Raw genomic sequence first — 19,382 nt, 5'->3', positions numbered from 1 at the left:
ACAATAACTGTGGTCTCTCAAAGGTCATTGAACCAGTAATCTTTGTACAACCAAAGGATTGATCTGCTTCAGTGACACTTGTAAATTTGTTCAGCTTTGCCATCTGTAGCTTAAGCTTCACTAACTTTCCACTTGATTTTTGTGGTGTTGAGTGACACACTGCCATGAGCAGACTTTGTGATTTCACAGGGATGGAGTGTGGGAGCTTCTGCTTGGGAATGCGGAGTTTTCAGTTTTGGCTATAGTGAATGTACTAAAATTGTTACAGTCCCCTCAACTTATTTTGTTGTTACATTCTTGATTTAGTTTTAGGCAATGGACTAGAACATTTTGGTTCACAGGTCAAATTTATTCACTCTTCTTCTGTTTCAGATATCCTTTTCTGTCATAAAGTGAAGTATTTGAGTATTTGAACTTTACCTACCAAAATTGTATCAACTTGGATTTACTCAACAACTGATTTTCACCCTTAGTCAGATCTCTGAATCCTTCCTACAGTCTCAATAAAACTAATTTCATGATGCTTTGCATTTGTTCTTGTTTTGAATTAAAATATTTGCTAGGTCAATTTTTCCAAAATAAAATTTTATTACTTTATTTCATGCGTTGGAGAAGAGAATAGGGGATTCTTTGTGCTCAGCTTTTTTTGTCATAAAGCATGGCAGATGAACAACATACTGACAGTTTCAAGCTAGGTAACAGATATTCCTAGACTTGTATCCTATTTTGGAGGCTAAGCTAAAACCTTATCCAGTGCAGGCAGTTGTTGCCTGTATTACTGAAAAATAAAACACATCTCTCACGTCTCTCTTTGTTCCAATAACAGGACACAGCTAGGGCACCAGTTTCCTTCCAAACCATTGCCCCAGTTTATGGAAGCTGGTTTGTTTATTTTGCAGTGCTTAATCAATGGCCCTGGCCTTCAGTCTCAAAGTACCAATAATCCTTTCTTAGCACTTTCCCGGATGATATCAGGATGAGGAGTGCCAGATGAGAACAGCTGGTCGAGCAAGCTTCTGCCAAGACACCACGTTGGGTTGTGCTGCAGATACTGGGTGAAGTAGAAGGGACTTCTCATCCTTAGCACTCTGCAACTCTACAAGCAGAATGTGGGTTAAAACTCACACGCGTATGAAGTTATTCTGCTTTTAGAGGAGAAGAAGTAGGAGGACATGCATTAAGGTACCCCCAGTGTAAGGAAGGACTAATGGGGAAGCTTGTTATAGGAGGTTTGGACTGAGAACAGGAGAAAAGGAGAGAAGACTCCCTTGAATCCCTTTATGTTCTGTGTATTTTCTTTCCTCCTTGTTTATCCCAGAAAGTATACACCTTGCTCAATTAGAGAGCCAGATCAGCCAAACAGAAGAAAAACACTAAAATGGCCCAATCTGGTGACTTAAAAGCAAGCTGTGCCTCTGTAGCAAGGTAATTTATCTTATTCCACCCTAATGATTATTCCTAGATTTAAACGACACACTGTAAACTGTAAATCTGTGTAGACACAAAACTCAGTATGTCAATTAGACACATTTAAAGTTCAATTTCCTAAAGAAGAAGGACAGTTATAGTGGAGTTCGAGGTGTTTTCTTCTGAGAAGCTACTGTTGTAACTTCCTCAAAGTGACACAAAACTCAGTATTATAAAATCAAAAAATAATTTGAACACTAGAAACAGAAGTGTGACCTGACACTAAGATGCAGTCAAGATGTTTTCACAAGACAGGGAGTCTGACTTTTCAGTCAGTTATGCAAATAAACAGCCATAGAAGCATGTAAGCCAGGGACTGACCACCAGCACCGGGGATGGGAAAACCATTCTGACTGTCTCACGGCTGTTCAATACAGATGTTATAAGCGTAGACCAAATTACTCATAACCAGCTTAATTAAACTAGATTTTAAGTGGCTTGTATCTCTTTGGCTTAAACAGTCAGAAATGCATTTATCAAGAACACAAGTAAGATACTAAGCCAAAATTAGAATATCTGCAAGCTTCTGTCATTTAAAATAAATTGATTTAAAATGGCACTCACTAGGCAAGTTCAGTTTCTTGCCATGTAAATACAACAAGCTTCTGTGGGAAAAATAATATAATATGGAAGCTTCTACATAAATAATTGGATAACACTGTGTTGGGGTCTCCTCCCCCTGCCATGGAGCCCTGGGAGAGGGCCCTGGGGGGAGACACAGGGTTTCCCTGTCCCTGCTCAGCCTCGTTCCCATTGGTTGGTTTGTGTTCCCTGCGCGGGCAGAAGGACCCTCGGGTCCCCTGACTGGGGGAGTTCCCCGGGAGATCCCGGCCATGCGGCTGGAGAAATAAACATCTCTGAAACATCTACCAAGAATCTGTCCATATAGATTTCTTTTCCACGGGCCTCGTTGTCTGATACACATGTTGCAGTATCCCCGCTGTAACAACATTGGTAACAAGCTTGTGACAGTTGAACAAATATTTTTGAAAACCTTTCCTGTCCAAGGGCAGAAACACGCAATTAAAGAGAAATATAAAGCTAACAGAATAACCTAGTGCCACAGGCTGTTTATCCTACATCTCTTTTTGCTGGATTGCCCAGCCTTGTAGAGAACACTGCCTGCACACAAATGTATACAGGACACTGATATTCTCATCTGTCCCCCACCACCCTCCTAGATTTCCACAAATCTACTGTAAGGGCTCTATCCTCATTCCAGTCAAACAGCTTCCTTGGCTCTTTTTATGAGAGGGAAAGGTTCTTGCCTATAGACCAAAGAATCTTGTCAGATGAGGTAGCAGTGTAGCATCATAATACTGAGAGCCCAGAACAGAAACTGAGCAAAAAAAGGAAAGTGTCCATTAAGTATCACAGATACCAAAAGGAGATATGTAGTATTTCATGCAACATATTACCTTGCTTAGCTACTGTGGAGATGCAAGCTACTTCGGCACTGCTTCCTAAACTGAGTAACTAATTCAGTTTCCAGTATGCTGTTTCCATAACTGTATATTGAGCACCACAGGAACTAAGGTGCACACTCTGCAAGCACTACTCTACTGTTTCCAAGCCCTACCATTCTTATTTTAGACAGGCATTTCTGGTGACTGTTCTTCAGGAAGTTTCTTATATTAGAAGTAAGAGAAGGAAGGACAGAAGGACTGTTCTATAAAACTGCAGCTCATTCCAGCCTCTTTAGGGTAGATACCTTATTGTGGGAAGACCACTAAAGGTTTTGTTGGAACAATACCAAAAATCACTTTTATTTGACACAAGTGTGAATTTTTCAAAGGAGGAGGAGGAGGAGGAGGTGAAGATGAGGATGTCTACCCTCCTCCAGTTGGCACCTGACTGGAGAACTGTGTTTTTCATACTGGTGACTTGATCACAGGGATCTAGGACTTCATCTTTATCCGAGATTAATTTAGTCATTTACCTATGACTTTGGTGGACAAGCAGGAAACACAGATTTCTCAGAACCAAAGAGAAATGTTAGAGTAATTTAACATTAAGCATCACCACAGTGATGATCTGAGAAGAAAGGTCCAAAGACACTCAGATCAAGTGTTAGGAAGGCAGCGGGGTGATAATAGATACTTTGGGAAAACAGTAAAAAAACAAACCAGCCCTAAAGCTTTTATAGTATGTCCAACCCAAAAAAAGCTGAAGAACTTGCTGAACTGGAGGTCACAACTGAACCACTGTGTTTACAGTCACTGTGAAGTCTATTTTCCATGAATTTGGTGAATCCTTCTAAAACTGTATGTATACTATTGGTCTCCACAGCATCCTGCAGCACAGTTTCTCGGTGTTTAGTTTTTCTGAGAAAGTCCTCTTTTCTTTGTTTTAAAACATGTAAATATTCAAGTACAACACTCAGTCACTTGATTTTCCTTTCTTACAATTGCAACTAAAATTAGTTACAGAGGATGAGTGAAAGCAAGCAGATGAACTCAAGTAAAGAGAGTGAGGAAAAAAACATCAAAGAGGAAGAAAAGAATACTTCAGGAATGAAAATGCAAAAATGCAGCCACAGCTACTCTGATGAAATAGGATGGACTGTTACACTGGTGACCTTTCTGAGGATTTGATTATGAACTCTTTGGAAAGTATCAAGCACTACATTATACATTGCAAAAGCTTGCATGGTGGATAAAGAATGCAAGATGTTTACTTTCAAAAACCTGAGCTTCAGAATGGTAACCCAAATCCAGCAGAAATGAGTAGAACTGATATAAGCAGAACCAATTGAAGTCAAACCTTCATTTTAATCTAGGCATTTGGACTTCATTGTGAAGTTGCACAAAAGAAATATCTTTTCATGGTGGTGTTTACCCACATACACACACACACAATATTAAAATGTAGATTCTTGCTTCACATTTCATGTGAGCTTCTCAAGGATGCAAATGGTATGTATAATTTTCTTTCAGTTAGCTCTTATATTTTCCTGAGACATATTGGCATGGAAGATGAATTTCAGTATATTCAATCAAATGAAAATAATCTACATATTTCAGATTTAGGTTTTCATACTGCCCTTCCAGAGGCTTATACAATAAACCATGAAGGGTTTAAGTGATTATAAAAAATATTAGAATTTTTTTTTCCATTTCTTCCTTCTCACACTTATTCCCTGGGTACAGTATAAATCAGTATACACTGTATGTATATAGGATCATAGGTACTCACATCAACTAGAAGAGACAGTGCTGCAAGTACCAATTGAGAAATCAGGACTTTAAATCTCCTGCCTTCTCACTAGCATCATCAACATACGTATTTGCAGTATGTGCACACACACACACATATACATACACACACACACACACACACGTACATATGTATGTATGTATGTATTTATAGACATTTATGACTTGCTTAACTGGATCATACCTACCTAGCCTTTACAGCATTTTATTTTCAAAGTGTCATGTTAAAGCCAGCTGGCCAGCTTCACATTTCCTGCTTACAGAGCTCAAGCCATCAACTCATGCCAGACTGCAGTTAGCTAATTCAAAAAGAACTTCCAAAAACCATTACAGAAGCCAAGAGATGAAAATCTGCATCTTTTTATTGTCCCGATGCAAAAAAAAAATGCTACCAAAATGAAAACTTAGATGGATTTTAAAAAATTACACTTTATATTGTTTTCAAAGCTTTGGGAGTAGTATTTGTAGTAGAAGAAAGATGAAGGATGTGGGTAATCAGTTACTTTAGAGCAATTATTCTCTGGCTCAAAAATCATTATGACCTTCAGGACACACGACTGTGTCACTGACTTGACTGGCTGCCAAGGAACTGCCAGGAGACTGTTTACTGTTTCTACAGGTGCTGACCCAATCCAAAAGTCACACCTGGTAACCAAGAAGCTTCTCAGCCAAACTACTGTGCATGCCTACAACTTCTTGCCATCCAAGTCTACATATCATGCATCTCAGAAAACAATAAAATAGGCACATTGGTCACTACATCTGTATTAGAGGAAAGGTGGCAGCCCTATCTTATTTTGAGACCACCTCTCTTCACTAAAAGACCGTTTTTCACTTGCTTATAACATTGCCAAGACACAATGATTTCAGCTCAGATTTTCCTTGCTACAGCCTTTTTTGGAAGATTTAATCCAAAACAGTTCCATCATTTCTGAGAACAAGGCTAGGAAAAAAGGGTTTATTTTGCCCCTACTAAGCAAAAAAAAAAAAAAAAATCTGTGAAAAGCTTGAGCACTCCTAGGCTTTGGAGTAGGAGCAGAAAAGTGTCAGAGTCTGGTCTTTATGCCAGTACTATACTTTCTGTCAAGTCATTAGTTTTTGAAAAACTGAAGTTTGTAAGAAATGGGACAAGCAGGGCAAACGGAGTGGGACATGAGTAGTATTACAGGGAAAAAAAATTGGACTGTCCAGAGCTGGGAGTAAGATGAGGATTGGGGTGGGAGGTAGAGGGGTGGATTGTTGCCTATGGGACAGGTTAAATAAAATAAAGATGCCTCAGTGAGGATACAAGAGACACAAGGACAGGTTGCAGGAGACTGGACAAGAGAAGCCAAGCTTCTGTCATGTTTCTCAGTCCTGTCTCCCTCTGGAGCCTGAAGTGTAACCCCTGACTTGCTGGTTCCCACCACTCCTTTCTATCAACCAAAACATGCTCTGGTGAACCTCCACTGCTGCCCCACATTGAAATGAGAGTTTCTTGCCAGCTATTTCACTGGGTGCTAGGCAGACACATCTTCACGGATAACTAACCTGAGTGTTTACACAGTGCCACATAGTAGTACTTCATTTCCTTCTGTTGGCTTAGAAAAGAAGAAACAAAATAAAGCATAAAAGGACTTTTAAAAGTATTAAGTTTGAAGAGCTGCGCATGAGATTGCAAGGAAAAGCCAGAATCAAGTTCACTATGCAACTTCATTCAAGCCTACTTCTGAATATTACGAGCAGACAGCCTGTAACTAACTACACTAGGTTTTCACCCTCTGCCTTAAGCAGACATGCTTAAACTTTGGCAATATTTGTCTTTTTTATGCTACCTTTCCATCTGTAAACATATATTGTACTTTTCCATATTAACATGTTTCAGAACTTCACCAATTTTCTTCTATTTGTCTAAGAAAGACTTTATAAACTGAACCCCCTGCCAAATACATAGTTATTTAGCTAAGGGGTGCCTTAATTATGGTATGCTGAACACATTCTGACTTCTGTAAAGCACAATAAATCTCATATTTTGTGATATTTGAGGAATGCCTCCACAACAGAAACATTTTGCAACTTGTTTCCACAGGAAGAAGACTTTCACAAGACCTGAAGCACCCAGTAAAGGTTTTTGAGAATTGCCAGAGGCCAATAAACCATGCTGCAGAGCATGGTGTTTCTCCCCCTCCTACACATCTTCAGGCTCAAAAGCAGCGAAGTAAGCTTCTTCACAACTGTTTTAAATATACTGACTTCTAGGGAAACAAAAATTGTTCTTCACAAATTTCATGCTGGAAATGTCTGATGCTAAAAAACCTGCCACTTTCAAGGCTGTCAACTAGTTTTAACAGTCATACTTAGATGTCATCACTACTCACACAGTTGATTATGATACATAAGCTACTAAACCTTTCCAATAAGAAATACCTAAACAGAAGATGACAAAAGTAAATTATAAGTTTGCCATTTTAACTTTTCCACAAATATCTTGGGATGATAATATGAGAAACCTTTCTAGTATGCACTTGCTGGGCATAATAAAATTTTTTTTTTATTCTCTAACAGTTGAAAGGGAATTATAAATTCTGTTATGTTTTATGCATAAAGTAAATAAAAATCTCATTGAAGCTTTAAGGTATCAGGTATCTGACAGAAAACACTAGTCAACAAGTAGGACTGAAATTTTAAATATAAATTTGCCTCAACACAGTTAGGCAGCTGGGTTTTGGTGAACTTTTATGCTCAGTAACTACTGTTATTTCAAAAACTAATTTGTAGTGGACAAAATGCTTAAGATGTTTGTCTTTAATTTAGGAAGAGTTAGTTGCAAGACAAGCTTCCATTCATATGTTCATCATATTATCACACTCTGGTCAACATGTAGTGATCTGTCTGGTCCTCCTTAGATGACCTGCTGATAGTGAAAGTCTGTTACAGAAATCAAGATCACTACAGAAGTAGCACTTACAGAAATACGTGTAAAAGTCAGTCTTTGTAAAAAGAGTGGAAATGAGGAATTACAATGGCTTAAGGACTTAGTCAGGAGGTGATGTCAAATACCAATGTGTTATTAACTTGCTGAGATAATATGACCTCTCAAACGTGGCATTACAAATTCTTCAAGCCCATTGCTCTCATTTACACTGATTTCTGGTTTCATATTGTAGCCCAGCAGTTAAGTTTAGGGAAGTAGGATCAACTCCGCATTTTGACCAGAACTTACCAGTGCTTTTTTGATTAATTAAAATCTCTAATTGAGTATGAGGATGATGTGACTCACATAGGAAACAAGCAAACAAAAATGAGTGAATGTGGAGCATGCTGAGAAACCGAGACACAACTGGCTTTTGTTAGAGCTCCTCTGGTGAGATCTCTAGCAATACTGTGACTACAGTTGAGGACACCAGGGCAACTTTGTACCTGTTCCTGGTAAAAAGCCCCTACATCGGGGCTCCCATGGCAGCCAGGCTGTGAGGAAACATTCTACACACCACTGTACTACCTGGGGAATACTAATTCACTTTGTAGGTATAGCTCATTTAGGTTTAATTCCTGTGTAACCAAGAATTCTGAGACGAGAAGGCAAGGAAAATCTCTTGTAAGAATTCAGCAAATTTGAAGAGTTGGCTCTTACCTTGCAAGGCATAGGTTTTTTGAAGGAGATTTCAGCTTGAGTCCAAACTCCCTTTGGAGAGTCCAAGACAGACCAGATTTTCTCTTGAACTACATGATTCTCCTCAAAGATGTAAACTGCAAGAGTGCCACTCATCTTGAAAAACCCATATAGGGCATAATAAAAACGCAGACAAAACTGTAAGTTTCCTGGCAGGGTCGGGCCATACAGACGTCCAATGTACCCAGGCTGTGATGTAAACTTTGTGTTTGCCAACAAGTAATAACCTGCAAGACAGCATAATGATTGTATTTCATATTCTATTAGCACAGCTGATTTGCTATTAAAGCAGATTCTGTTATTGCATCAGACTTGGGTTATAAAAACGGTTCCAACTGGCAAGAAATAGATTTGTCACACTCTGACAGGAAATAACAATTTTTTTCCAAAAGCATCCTGTCTGCTTCTAGCTAAACTGGCACATGGCTAAGTTACCAGAAATAAGTACTTATCAAATTTACCCTGAAAAATTCCCTGGCCTGCTGGCCTCACTGGAAAACTGGCTGTTTCAAGATTACAACTGCAAGACAAAAAAAACGAGGGTAGGGCACAAGGCCTATTATTCTCTGCACCAACTGTAAGGAGGTGAGACTTTAGCACATATAATTAATAACCATAAATACACAAAGAGATGTTTGAATTTCAGAACTTATTCACAGTCCTTTCACCAGGCGGTTTCACTACACAATAGATCAGTTTTCCCTTAAAAATGACAACTATCCTAAGCCCAGAAGGGCTAAAAGGCCACTTTTCCTCTATAGTAAAAACAGTGCATTAAGCTATGACTACATTTACTTGCATGTTTTTGTGGATTCATCCCTCCAGCAACTACAGAGTAGTATAGTGAAGATACTCTGATTTATGGCTCTGCCTGACTATTCAACAGGTGACCTTCCTCCTTTACACATGGGGAAGCACAGCCAGAGTTCCAGACAGGATCAAGCTGTGGACACCGGTTTTAATCACAGAGAGTTGCAGTGAGGCAGACTAACCATTGTGCCAGTGATATTAATTAACAGGTGAACAGTGATACAGTGAGTTAACCTTTATATAACCTTTTATATAACATTTATATATCGTTTGACTCTTCTAGGAAAAAGCAGTTTTGATTCACCAAACCCAGTAGTGTGATCTCCTGCTCTATACACATTGCGCTTCACTTTCACTCTGCTCCATCCTGGGCCATCTTTGTGATCTTGGTAAAAATTACACAGATCTTCCTCAAAATTGCAGCCTGCATTGGCAGGATTGAAAGGAGTTCCTAAAAGAAAGACACAGATGTTCTGTTAGGATGAGTACACTGTGATAAGCATAGGTATTTGAAGCAGAAGGATGCCAAAGCATACTTTGGTTCATCTTGCTTTTCTTTACAGAAGATGAGCATGTGCAAAGATGTTACACATACATAGTGCATAGTCACAATGAAATCAAACTATCAAATTTCTATTGCAAGTATTCTTAGATTTTTGCTGGAGCCAGGAGAAAATCTGCTTCATAGTCCCTCTAAAACACAAATAAGCTACAGATATTAAGACCAGATTCTTCCTTCAGGACATATTCACAGAGACATCCTAACCATTTGTTTTCATCTGCTCCTTCATTGAAAAGATACTAGGACAAAATGAGTGTGTGTGTGTGCCCATGTGTGCACTGAACATCAACATCTAGTATTTTTCTAAAGAGCACTTATTAAAAATCCTTTATGTGTAACGTGTGTGCATACGCACGCTGTAAGTATGTAAGTAAAATAGTTTTTAGTTCATGTACCGCCTCATGGCTACTTTTCTCTGCAGCTTGCCTCACAAAGTGCTAACACTGCAGTGAGGAAAGCTGAACCATTTATAGAAAAGTTGATTAAAAGCAAAGCTACGACCCCCCAGCCCTTGCTGATGGCTCTCTCATAACCTGCATTATGGAATTCATGGGTCAGGACTTGCTTTAGTCTGAAAAAAAGTGCCCACAAATAAAACATTTCCACTTCTTTAAAGGCCTCACCAGTCTCTTACACAAGGTGCTGGGGGAAGGAGGGGCACAACCCAAAGCTATCAAGCAAATTTTGGCTTCATCAGGAGCCCAGACCCAGGACATTGTGTGCACCACTCTACAGCAGCACACGTGACCCTTCTTCATGGAGACTAAGAGAGATTTTCCAGCAGGGACAGGTACACAGACAATCAGCTTCAGAAGAAGAAAAAAGTTGGCTTTGGAGTGATGCCTGAGGTCTTTTCAGCCTCAGATAGGCCAAATCTATGCCCCGTCTGTGTGTTTTACTCTTCCTGCAGCTGCGGCCTCCCACCTCTGCTTTCCTAGTTAAAGACAAGGCAGGTGGAGCACTACCACATGGCATTAAACCCATATTCTGATTCATCATTGCTGAGCAAGTTTAGTACTCTGGTACCTCTTCCTCCATTTGGCTAATATTGAGACTTTTGTTGAACAAAACTTCCAGAAAAATATAAAGAAAAAACTTAGTGCTGTTCTATATACTGCTATGGCGGAACTACAAGGAAAATTGAGATCTCTTGCTTTTTAATGTCTCTACTCAGAAGAATTGAAGATGACAATATTTGATAAGTCTGAAGGATCAAACAGTAGGTCTTGTATTTCAACAAAGTACAAAGGAAATTATTTAATTTCATTTCTCAAATAAGAAACCCCATAACAACCACAAAACCAACCTTCAAAATCAAAGTTAGTAGGCAAAGTTCTATATGAACCTATCATATTCAGAATAGATTCTGAACCATTCGGATTAGATCTGAACTTAACCATTGGGGCAGAAAATGCTGTAAAATTTATCCCCTTCCTCTATACATATAAGTTGTCTGAAAATTAAAATGGAAAACACAGATAAGCACACAGCTCCAACCCCTTTAAAATTGCAAACATAACTTGGGATTTTTGTTGCAAAATAAAGTAAACACCAAAAAGGTATTGAGGACATAATGAAACAATGGATTTACCCAGCCAGGAGATGTGGATTATTAATGATTAATGTATCTGGAATCTACTTCCATCAGCAGTGATACTTCAGCAGTGGAGGCACAGCTAGCAGATACTCTGAGATAAAAAGGGGGAAGAAACAGCCTCTTTTTCCTTGATCACTTCAAAGAATTAGCCAAAAAATTCAAACTTATGACCAAAGGAATAGATGGTATCAGTGGGAAACCACTAATCTGCTTTTGACTTGTGTTTAGTACCACAGTAAAAACCCAGCAGCCAGTACAGAGCTACTTAAGAGGCTGCATTCAAAATGACAAAGTCCTTGTGTCCCAAGTGCCTCTACAGCAGAGGTCACATGGATTCAGGTGATGTCTGTTGTTGTGAAAGCCTAACAAATACCTGACAGACACGACACTGTCTGAGATGAGTAATACCTCCTGGGAGACTGAAGACAGGAAGGTAAGGCTCATGTTTTGGCTCTGAAGAATACCTCGGGGCATGTAGCACAAAAAACGCCTACACTGGCATTAATGAAAAGCCCAGGGCATTTACTTCCTCATACCATCACACCTGGGAAAATCCACCCTCTCTTTCTGTGACAGGCCTGCAAGTGCTAATTTCTCAAAACCCGTAGTGATGCAAATACAGCATTCAGTCCAGCACTCCAGTTGCAGAACCCTGAGGCAAGGTTTTTGGAAAAAGAATCATTAAGGCCTGGTTTTTGGAAAAAATGAATGGCACTCGTGTTATCTGCTGTTATGTCTTCTGAAGGAAGAGGAGCCCAATGGCACTGGTCAGTTGAGAAGTTAGCACCAAATATTGCAAATACTGACAGACAGAGTTCTGAGGGGCAAGGCAAAGGGGGAAAACAAGGGAGATGAATAGCAGTAGGAGCTCGTCATACCTGTCTGATTGCTGCAGTAAACTGGAGAGAAAGAAATGTCATCAAGGGCAACATAACCTCCCTTAGCGCTATTGAAAGCGACTTCGAATATCACCTAGAAATTATAATAAGCTGTTATTCATCTGCCATATACTTAGCAATAATTTTGGTACACATCTTTGAAATACAGAATTCTGATTGGATGTCCCAGACAGAGTCCAGCACATGTCATACAGTCCTGCAAGTGTTGGCACAAATTAAATTATATCACTTATTAGGGATATAAATCACAGCCTGACCTTGGCAGTAGATCTTTGCTCACTCAAGGTCAAGGAAAAACCAAAGGGAACATAGGGTCTTCTGCTTTATGAAGCACCAGTTTTAAAGATGTATTAAGACTTCTGCCATTGTATTATACAAAACCACTATTTACAATCATCAGTCTGTACTGACTAGAACTCCCAATTTTATCTAGAATCTGTCTGAATCGAGCTAAAGCCCCCCTGTGTTCACTACTCTGTTATTAAAATATTGAATTTTACAGTTTTCTGTAAACATCCTCAGACACTAAAACGCGTGACTTGGCATTAGCTGTCAGGGAAGGTTTCCTGTACAGAATTTATTTAAGAACCAGAAAAGCTATTGCTGTGTTTTGTTTACCACAAAGATCAAACAATGCTTGTATTTAGTCATTCCCAGGGGATATAATTTCCTCAAGTAAGTGGAGGACAATCTATAACTCTTGAGGAAGTGTCTTAAAACTTCTCTTAAGTATCAAAGCTCTGAGGTACAGGAAAGCTTTGAGAGCCAGCCCCAGGGACAAAGCAAGGAAATAAGGACAAACGCTTTCAGAGTGAGATTCTTTTCAGTGAAAGCAATGCCTGTGATGTTTTGCCTAAGGATGGGAGGCAAACTAGCAGAGCTAGTGTAAGAATCCTGAGCAATCTCCTTTAGCCAGATGAAACAAGAGGAAGACTCTCTTGAAGCAACCAAAGAATTTATATGTAAGGTTTCATAATTACTTCTGTAAAATGATCTCTAAAATAATTACTGTGTTGGATTACATAAAAATTCCTTGAGCAGATTAAAGGCCTGTTTAGCCTTTTAGGTTTTTTTTCCAGCAGAGAGCACCTACAGAAAGAACTGAAGACAATGACAGGCTTTCAGTTCTTCTTCCCTTACATTATATTCCTCATGGATTCTTTCTTTCCCATTAATTTTTCTAATCAGTTTTTAAACTGATCTTAATAATGGTATCTATGGTATGCTGTGGAAGTGAGTTCTACGGTTGTGTCATATATTAAAAGACCTTCTGTTTATTTTATTTTAAAACTTACATGGTAGCTAAGAATTTGGAACAGCAATATAAATTTTGAGAAACAGGGAACAGCTAATCTTTTCTGTCTCCTCCATGACTCCTAAGAACCTCTACCATACTCTACTTTGATCTTTTTTTGTAAGGGCTGAAAACTGTTATTTCATTAATGTAACTTCTCCATACTTTTAATTACCTGCATCTTTTTTTAATCTTTAAAAATATTTTTTTTAACTGAGAGAGCTGAAGTTGCATACCCGGCTGAACGCAAGGGTACCCTGTGCATTCATCCAGTGGTACAACATCTTATTTATTCCAGAATGGATAGTTTCCAACATTCTGGATGGATTTTTGAATGACACCAGAAAACGAGAGGATATTTTCACAAGATTAACCACCGTGTTGCCAAGCTCTAAGTGATCATTAATTAATTTCCATCGACAGTGCTAGAAATGATTTTCACTTTTTAATTTGTATTTACTGAATCAGTAATTCACTTACCATTCAGTATTATGAAGCCTTATGAGAGCCACCCTCCTTTCCCTGAAGTCTGATGATTTAAATGGATGATCATTGACTTTACAGAGTATAAAAGAGCTGTGCAACATCTCAATAAAATTAGCTTTACCCCGAATAATTTCTGGAAATCTGCAGGTTTATGGCGAATTAGCAAATAACTTAGGTAGAATTGAAGCAAATAGAATTTACTCGTAATCCATCTGTTAGAAGTATTTATGTATAGAGAGAGTATATGTGTGTATATATATAAAAATTACATATATGTGTAAAATATACATGTAAGTATACACATATGTATATAATGCATATACACTGTTTATTTCAATCTATTACGTTTTGAGTATTTTTTAGTAAACTCTAGGGAGTAAAAAATTCAATTTTTTTCTGATACTCTCGAAAGTCATTTTAATAACCATCAAGAGCTGTCTTTCACATCCAAGGACTACTGTACTCTTAGGAGCCAAGTTTGGACTTTTTCTCATGAACTGCAGGATCTAAGTAGGGTGGAGAATAGACCTCAAATATGAGTTTGAATTTTTCTTCGGCAGTATTTTTCTTATGCATAATTTTATGATACTCAGCATCTTCAAAAATGGATCATGGAGTCACAAAAATAGGGAACTGAGAGAACATTGGTATTATTCAGCAACTGAAAAACCTCCCATTAGTCAGACTCTACAACCTCCCAAGGTACTCCGATAAAGCACTGCACCAGCTGGCTTCAAAATCAAGCATGAGTGTGGAAAGTGATCCCTCCTTGACCCTTATGCAAAGGTCAAAGGAAATCACAGATCACCACTATCTTTAAAGACATCTTTCAGATACTGGATAGTCCCTGCCATGTTCCTGGCTTAGCCTGAGCTGGCACTCATGTCTGAGGCAACCTGGAAGTTGCAGCTGGACTGTACAGGAAGGATTGTTTTACCTCCATGGGATATGGCGCATTGAAGTCGACTTCTGCTAGTGTCCAGTCTGCATTCAATGCACTGTCTGTTTTCCAGATCTCTTCATAAAAGCCACTCATGTCTCTTAAGTAAACAGTAAAAACAATGCTGCTTTCCTGCTTAAGTTGATAATAAAAAGATAAGCAGCCAGATACTGGGGCCATGGTCTTTGGTGAGATTAGCTGGGCCACTTCCTGAAAATGTTTGACATAAACAGAATCCACGTACATGTAGTGACCTAGAAGCAGAAGAAAAACCTTTGTATAAGGACACTCTTTAAAGAACACCACTTACAAGAAGTATCAGGAGAGGAACAGGGACTAGACATACACATCTATGATCTGGCCAACAATGGTTGCTTCCCAGAAAATTTTTAGTAATTCTAAAAGGTTGGGGGTTTTTTCTCTCCTTTCCTCCTATGTGCAACCCAAAATTGTTTGGCTAAAATACCACTGGCAAAATGTCAGTCTTAGCTCTTTCTTATTATTATTATCATAAATAATATGATATTATCATAAATATTATTATTATCATAAATAATATATTATTATTTATTATTATCATAAACAATATTATTATCATAAATGATATATTTATTATTATCATAGATAATAATAACAATTATTATCATAAATTATTATTATTATTATCATAAATAATATATTTATTTCTATTTGAAACGTAATAAACTCTAAATTTTGGGAGCCATTCATAAATGGAAAAATGTGTAACAACTGTGTAAATTGCCTCCCTCCCAACAGCTCTGTATAGTATTTAGTCTTTCTCAAGTGCAACTTATACTGAAGCAACCCAAGTAAATTAACAAAGCCATGTGTTTCCTCATGTTTTATACAGCAGCTCATATAATATATCAAATTATTAACAAATAGCTTTTAATCAGTACATTTCTGCTCAGTCTATCTAGGATTTGGTTTATAAATGACTTATTTTTACTGCATAGACTTGAGTTTTTATGTAAAATCCTTGAAGAAGATTTTTGGGAGATGTTAATGAGCAGAAAAATGCATTACACATGAGGAGAGTACCTTCCTATCATGAATATGAGCCAATATGACCTGCAGGATTTTCAAATTTTCTAATACTTTAATTTTGGGAGTGTTATCTGAATTTAAACAGGACTCATCCATGTTCACAAACATGCTGTGCATCTGTAGTTTTTCTTCTTCTGCACTCCCCGAAAGACAGCATCAAGCAGTGTATGATGAACAAAAAAATGGTTCTTCTCAGGTAGAAAGCCTGGAGGAGACTGAAGCGTCAGACTGGTGGGGTACTTCAGCATGAACACTGCAAACTGTGCCATTAGGTTTGTGTGGGCATCACTATGTTAATTAGCACACAGAGGACTCAGACCTTTAGATGTCACTTCTTGCTTCACTCCGGTGGAAGGAGGGGAAAGAACTTGCTTGGCTGGGGGTCTCCTCCAGGTTGTGCACTTCAGCACCAGACTGGTGACTTCAGCGATACTTGCCTGCGAGGTTCTCAGCTTCACTTCTGTTCTGCAGTTTTAGCACATCTCATAGCTTAGCTACAATCTCCCTGGATGATGCAACTCCACAGCCCAATTCTTGCAAAAAGAAGGCTCTTCCGTGGCTTTAGGCTTCTTGAGGTACTCTCAGTAAATGGTCAGCAGTGAGGGCTTGGTGTGAAATAGAAATGCTGTGGCTACAAGAAAACACATCCCTCCCAGCTGGGAGCATTTCCTGTCACAGTACTTATTTAATAGGTTGATCTGCTGTCGGCTGTTGAAGTTGTGGCGAGTTAAACTTTCACCAAAATTTTACCAGCATTTCAGTGCCAGGGGGTGACGCGGGGGTGGAGTGACACTCTGTACTCAACTCACAAAATTGTGAAATAAATAAAAAGGCACAGCGGCATGAGTTAAGGAAAGAGGATCAACCCTGCTTTTCATAATGTGATTCCTTGCACTGCCACAAGCATCATTCTGTCCAAGACACACAGTGGGCACCAGCAGCCAGGTGTATTGACCATCACCTGCTGTGGAACCTTGTGCAAAGGTGAAGTTATCCCCCAACCCTTCTTCATGGCTGTGTAAAAAACTCTTCCCTCAGCAAGGTGTCCAGGACAAGCATTTCATACAAGGCAAGTGCTGAAATTCCAGTAATTCTTTCCAGCATTATGCCGCTGAGGGGCTGTATTAACAGCACCACATTTGACTGAAAGAAACAAAACTTCTAAACTGTACAGTTTAACCCAAGATTCTCCAAGCGTGTTTTAATACCTTGGTTTTCCTACTCAATTTTCTCAACAGCCACTGGAAAGAAAACCCCTGCCAGATGTACAGAGCAGCAGTACAAGAATCTGAAACTCATTGTGGCCCATACTTTTAGAATATGCAGAAAGTTGAATTTTCCACCTCTCCCATCCAAAATTTTACCCTTACCTCTGAGTACTTTTGAATCCTAGCAAAGCGTGTAGCAGCCTTATTACAAAGCTTACAGGCAATTTTGTGTGAACTTCTGCAAAATCCCATAACCTCATTCTAATCTCTTTTTTTCCCCATAAATCACTCTTACCATCCCCACCCCAACCCAACAATGGAAAGAACTCGCATAATAATAACTCGCAGTATGAGAGTCATACATGAATCACAGATTCAGATTTTTCCACTATATTTCTGCTCTACATTTGTTGCTTACCCAGTGCACTGTTAAGTGTGTGGTCTTTGGGCAGGATAGACTGAGAATTCCGAATGTTCCCTCCACCAACAAACCAGTTGACGTTAGGATTCCAGTGGTTCACATAGCCACAAAGATGATTTTCTTCAAAGTCACATTCTGCAATTGCAGACACCACCAGCTGAGTGCACACATTTTCATTACAGAAATAGGAAGAGCAAATTACTAAGCACTGGCCTTGCTTCACATATGGCAGAGCAGATAATGCCTGTATTTATAAAACTGGACGCAGCATTTAAGAGCTTATAATAAATAGAAGCAAACCTATCCACAATTTTTGATAAAATTTTCGTTTCCATCTTCTTTGGGCCAATCTGTCTTTTCATCATTTGCCAGCATAGGACTGCTGTAATTTAGAACCAAATAAAGCCAACTTAAATATATCACCTCCTAGTAGTAAATAGTCAAAGCAGAACTTTCACTTGTAAATCAGGGATGGCCAGAAGCAAAGCAGGATTAGTATTTCATAACAGTAATGCAACTGCTTTGTTTCCTTCACAGAGCCAAAGAATTGTGACAACTTGGCTGGACTCCACCAGAGCTCTCCAGAAATGTGAAGATCCTCAAGCCTCCTAGACACTGGAATTTTTGAACTTCATTAGCAGTTTTTAGCAAATGTCATGAAGAAACAGCACTAAGTGTAAATACATATCAGCAGAGTTTTGAGTCTGCAGTCTCTGGATGCCACTGTAAGGAAGCCATAAGCAGGCAGAGAGCAGAAATAATGTTGCAGCTGTTATGTCTCGTATTTGAAGAAGTGCAAAGTTTCTTTAAAATGTAACACTTGTTCCTGCTTGAACAATAAATAGATTTGGAATTAATTATTGTATGTAATATGTCTATATATATCACAGAGATAGGTGAAAAAACCCCACTTACTAGTTTGTGCAATCTTAGCTTAAAAATTATCTGTATTGAATATGGCAGTGTACTTTTCAATCAGGAAAAAGCCATTGTCTTTTTTTTAAACCCAGACCTTCGATCCACTTTTAAAACTGCCAACAAGGTATTTTTTTCTGTGCAGAGAGTATGAGGATTGAGCAGAGAGTACGTACCAATACAATATCCAGAAGTTATTTTGATTTCAAAAACTGCTATACTGGTGGATTTATCTTGTCCCATTTCACCTTCCAGTACAAGCTGCACAATATAAACCAAACTGTCAATTTTAGAGTTTCATTAGTACCTTGAATATTTAAACAGGATAAACAGGGGAACAAATTAAATATATCTTGGGAAACCATCATCCTTAGAGTCAGATGTGCTTTTGCTGAAAGAGCTTGGCAGAATGCATTAAAGATGGAGTCAGTGCTCTTCCTCAAGCACAGAAGACACACTGAAGGACAATAAGAAAAGGCAAAAAATTCCCACACTTCATTTAAGAGTATGGAATTCCATATTGCTCAGCTGTGGTTATGCAAGATGTTATTGTGAGTGACACAACATGATGGTTTCTGGGTAGAAATACTCTTTTGTCAGCATTTGACTCCTTCCAGAAAGGCACAGAGGGCAGGAATAAGTGAGCCCAGCCGCAGACCCGGGGCTTGTGAGTTCCCATATCTGCCACGTGGCACCAGCAGCTCCGCAGGGATACCAGGAGGTGAGGCATCCTTGCTGCAGGGCTCAGCTGGCTGTGCGCCCCTGTGAGCTACTCCACAGCTGCTGCTCAGAGCACTGCCTGGTGCCAGCTCTGCTCATGTGTGCTAGGGACAGAAGGCTCAGCTGAC

At 38.9% G+C, this 19,382-nt stretch overlaps 1 protein-coding gene across 4 annotated transcripts in view; it reads right to left on the bottom strand.

The window, feature by feature from the left end:
- MAMDC2 (MAM domain containing 2) overlaps positions 1–19,382 on the bottom strand; it is a 57,986-nt gene that overhangs the window by 8,790 nt on the left and 29,814 nt on the right. For all 4 annotated transcript variants that reach the window (XM_042013026.1, XM_042013027.1, XM_042013025.1 and 1 more), the window contains exons 4-9: positions 18,711–18,795; positions 17,617–17,754; positions 14,920–15,176; positions 12,182–12,275; positions 9,449–9,595; positions 8,296–8,561 (exon numbers count right to left, since the gene is read on the bottom strand). In XM_042013026.1, coding sequence (XP_041868960.1) covers positions 8,296–8,561; positions 9,449–9,595; positions 12,182–12,275; positions 14,920–15,176; positions 17,617–17,754; positions 18,711–18,795 — 987 coding nt within the window. The remainder of the gene's footprint in view (positions 1–8,295; positions 8,562–9,448; positions 9,596–12,181; positions 12,276–14,919; positions 15,177–17,616; positions 17,755–18,710; positions 18,796–19,382) is intronic.

Source organism: Corvus kubaryi, unplaced genomic scaffold (genome assembly GCF_017639235.1).
Source record: "Corvus kubaryi isolate FWS band 111438036 unplaced genomic scaffold, C.kubaryi_AGA036_p1.0 split1-37296, whole genome shotgun sequence".
In the NCBI taxonomy this organism is placed as follows: domain Eukaryota; kingdom Metazoa; phylum Chordata; class Aves; order Passeriformes; family Corvidae; genus Corvus; species Corvus kubaryi.
Note: the sequence above shows the minus strand (reverse complement) of the source record. Positions and strands in the feature narration are given on the sequence as shown.